This window comes from Seriola dumerili, unplaced genomic scaffold (genome assembly GCF_002260705.1).
Source record: "Seriola dumerili isolate Sdu_G_001 unplaced genomic scaffold, Sdu_1.0 BDQW01000088.1, whole genome shotgun sequence".
NCBI classification, from domain to species: domain Eukaryota; kingdom Metazoa; phylum Chordata; class Actinopteri; order Carangiformes; family Carangidae; genus Seriola; species Seriola dumerili.
In genome coordinates this window covers 2,704,034-2,707,492 of record NW_019174343.1, presented here as the reverse complement: position 1 = coordinate 2,707,492, position 3,459 = coordinate 2,704,034, and the positions used below count along the sequence as shown (strand labels likewise).

The 3,459-nt window shown below is 48.5% G+C and overlaps 1 protein-coding gene across 1 annotated transcript; it reads left to right on the top strand.

The window, feature by feature from the left end:
* The first annotated feature begins 908 nt into the window (after window positions 1–908).
* LOC111221571 (transcriptional repressor scratch 2-like) lies at window positions 909–3,459 on the top strand. The gene is made up of 2 exons (XM_022745023.1): window positions 909–1,065; window positions 2,648–3,459. Exons 1-2 carry the CDS (start codon window positions 909–911, stop codon window positions 3,457–3,459), a joined length of 969 nt encoding a protein of 322 aa, XP_022600744.1.

Genomic DNA, 3,459 nt, shown 5'->3' with positions numbered 1-3,459 from the left:
TCTAAACAACAAGAGTAGTGGGCTGGATGCTGGTGACTTATTTTTCAGGTTGCATTTTGTTTATATTGCAGTGCTAGTTAGCATTAGCTTTGTTGTTACAAGTAGTTTTAACATTTTAATAATAAGCTGGACATATGGCTGATGATAATGAAATATCAGAGGTGGTGGTGGTGGTGTGACAAGGAAGTGGGTGTATGTTTGGGGCTGCATACATTGTCAGCTACTTCATTGAAAAACAAAGGAGGACAAGGTGTTGTGTGTAGTGTCACCCACGTGCTTCTGCACCACCATTGTCTCCTCTCCTTCCCTAGGAGAGGGGAGATAGAGGAGTGAAAGGAGGAAGAGGATATAGGAGGAGGAGGAGGAGGAGGAGGTTGACTGCTGTGTGTGTGTGTGTGTTTGTGTGTGTGTGTCTGTATGTGTGTGTGCGTGTAGGGAGAAGCACAGACGGCTCGTGGTAATTTGATGTGTGTCCCTGGGGATGTTTGATGGATTAATGCTAAGCAGCTCCCTCTTCCAAAGCACCACCTGATCTTTGGGGCTCGTGCCCCACATATAAAAGGCTGCAGTAGTGCTGAGCTCAGCTAGTCCAGCCATCTCTCTTTCTCTCTCCCTCTCTCTCTCTCTCTCTCTCTCTCTTTCTCTCTCTGCCTCTGTCTCTCCCATGTCACTTTCTGTCTTCCTCTCCATCCTCCCTGTCCTCTGATTTCTCTGTCTCTCTCTGTTTTCACTACATTTTCTCTTTCTCTTTCCCTCTGGCTTTAAACCATTTCCATTTTTGCAATCCTCCGTTGTTTGGCCTGTCCTGCCTGGAAGCTCAGTGTATTTCTGCTCTTTTTTTTTTTTAGCATCTGTCTGTTCACATTTTTTATGAGGTTGTATCATCAGTTTTACAGGTGAAAAAAAAAATGCCACGCTCCTTTTTGGTGAAACAGCCGAAGGTTCACGATGTCTCATCCTCCACCTACTACCATCAACACCAGCACCACTGGGACAACGCTTACACTGTGACACATGCCATCACTGAGTCAGCCACCAACTTGGCGGTGCGTTTGAGTGAAAATGGTGAGTTGACATCTCTCTGAGTTGTGTTCCCCACTTTGCTGTGTGTATTTCTGCTGTAGTATAGATTGATGTCTCTGTTTGCAGATGCTCCACATGCTCTATCTCACAGAAATGGAGCAACAAAAAACTAAAATAACAGCTAGGGATTCGTGCAGTGTGTTTATGTTGTTGTCTTTCCGACCTAAATGCTCTCCAAAAACCCCCAAAACCCCAAAACCCCCACAGGCAGCACCTGTCCCCCTTCCGTCTGTCTCAGGACTTTTGTTTTCTAACTCAGCGGATGCTAAATAGTATTCAGGTCACGCCGGCTCAATCAGCTTAATACTCAAACCAGATCACACAGCAGCCTTTGGCTTTAATACCATTGTGTACATGAATGATGAGATATACGTGTGCACGGGTACAGGCACAAAATCTGATGCAACCTTTTGTCAGGTCACACTACAAAGAAGGAAAAAAAAACTCTGGAGAAAGCAGATAGCCGCTTGGGACTGTGTTGTCCTTAGATGCAGTTGCCCTTGAGTCCCTCCTCTTATCGTCTAACCCCCCCACCCCCCCACCCTGTTCCCATCTCCATCTCTCTCCATCTGATCCTGCAGGACGTTAGATAGCCACCAGGAGTAGGATTGCAACACAATCCATATGTGGAGCAGCAAGAGGTGATGGGACAGGGTTTTTAGAGGATGGGTATTGACTGGAAAATAGAGTGCTGCAGGTAATTCAATAAAGTGCAACATGAGCAGTACATTGGCAGACATTAGGTTTTCATCAGTGGGATTTCTACAGAGGCTGGATGTGAGAACAACCCTGCAATACAAACAATATGGTGTGTGTGTGTATGTGTTTATGTTTGTGTGTGTGTGTTTAGCTTTGAGAAACACCCAAAGAAATGTGTGCTTTGAGCAGATTCACCCACCCACCAGCAGCATCACAGATCTTCTGCTTGAGTTGAATCATTTGTTCCCCAGATTTAGGATGCCAGCTGTCTGCTTCCCTTTGTGTTCCAATGTGTGTGTGTGTGCGTGTGTTCTTGTGGTGGGAGGGAGTGAGGGAGGGGGGTAACCCCCCCCCTCACACACACACACACACACACACACACACACCCTCCTTGGCCCTCCCTTTCCTCTTTGCTAAATCGCAGCCCACACCTGTCACTCAATCTCCCCATTACCATACTCATGAACACTCTCACAAACACCACAGATGGGGAATGATCTGATTAAAATAATTTAGTGATTGAGGGGATTTCACTGCTGAGACACTCTCAGCTGCTGCTGCAGGCCCATGGTCTGATTGGGAACTGAGCTATTGCTCTGTGACTGTTTTATCAATGTCAGCACATTGTGTTTGACTTATATTTACCCACGATGACCTTCCAAATTTTTGTATGAGAGCACTTGTTGGAGGTATTGATCGAGGCACAACTGTGCACCAAAGACTCATGATTTCATTCCAAAGCTCTCACAAATAGCTTCATGTATAGGTTTCATATTGATTAGAGGGTTAGGTAAGACGACACCTCTCATCAGAGGTCATTGAGATCTTTTCCATCTCTTCATTACATGTTTTCTTTCTTTTACAGGTTACATCCAGGATTACATCATCCCCTCAGTGTTGCAGAGCACAAAAGAGCCAGGCTGTGGGCAGACTGGCCTCTTCTCAGGGGCCCTGTACTCCCCAGGTGGCAGCAGTGGGGGAGAGTTCTCTGACCATGACATGGAGCGTCCAGACAGCCCAGTCTCCACCGCCACAGTTGAGTCAGACAGTAGCGGCCCTGAGTTGGAGGAGTGCCCCATCAATGACTTCCTCATCTCTGACGGCCGCTCCCGCTGGAGACCCAGCCAGCGATGTCCACGCAAAGGAAACAGCCAATCAGACAGCAGCAAGGGCGTCGGCCTGGGAGACTGCAGCCCTGTCAAAGGGAAAACCAAAGGGCGCCACATGTGTTGTGACTGTGGCAAGTCTTATGCAACGTCCTCCAATCTGAGCAGACACAAGCAGACTCACCGCAGCCTGGACAGCCAGCAGGCTAGGAAGTGTCCCACCTGCCACAAGGTGTACGTGTCCATGCCGGCGCTGGCCATGCACATGCTGACGCATGACCTGAAGCACAAGTGCACGGTGTGCGATAAAGCCTTCAGTCGGCCCTGGCTCCTGCAGGGCCACATGAGGTCCCACACCGGAGAAAAACCCTTTGCCTGTGCACACTGTGGCAAAGCCTTCGCTGATCGCTCCAACCTGCGCGCCCACATGCAGACTCACTCAGCCTTCAAGCACTATTCCTGCAAACGCTGCCACAAAAGCTTTGCACTCAAGTCCTACCTGAACAAGCACTACGAGTCAGCCTGCTTCAAAGGGCACCCAGGAGAGGACGACTGCAGCTCTGAAGACTGA

What these genes read in the sequence shown, in the direction of transcription:
- LOC111221571 (XM_022745023.1), top strand. Translation starts at nt 909, where the DNA reads ATGCCACGCTCCTTTTTGGTGAAACAGCCGAAGGTTCACGATGTCTCA. An exon ending in GGTGCGTTTGAGTGAAAATG is followed by an intron (nt 1,066 to 2,647) that starts GTGAGTTGACAT and finishes TTTCTTTTACAG; the next exon opens with GTTACATCCAGGATTACATC.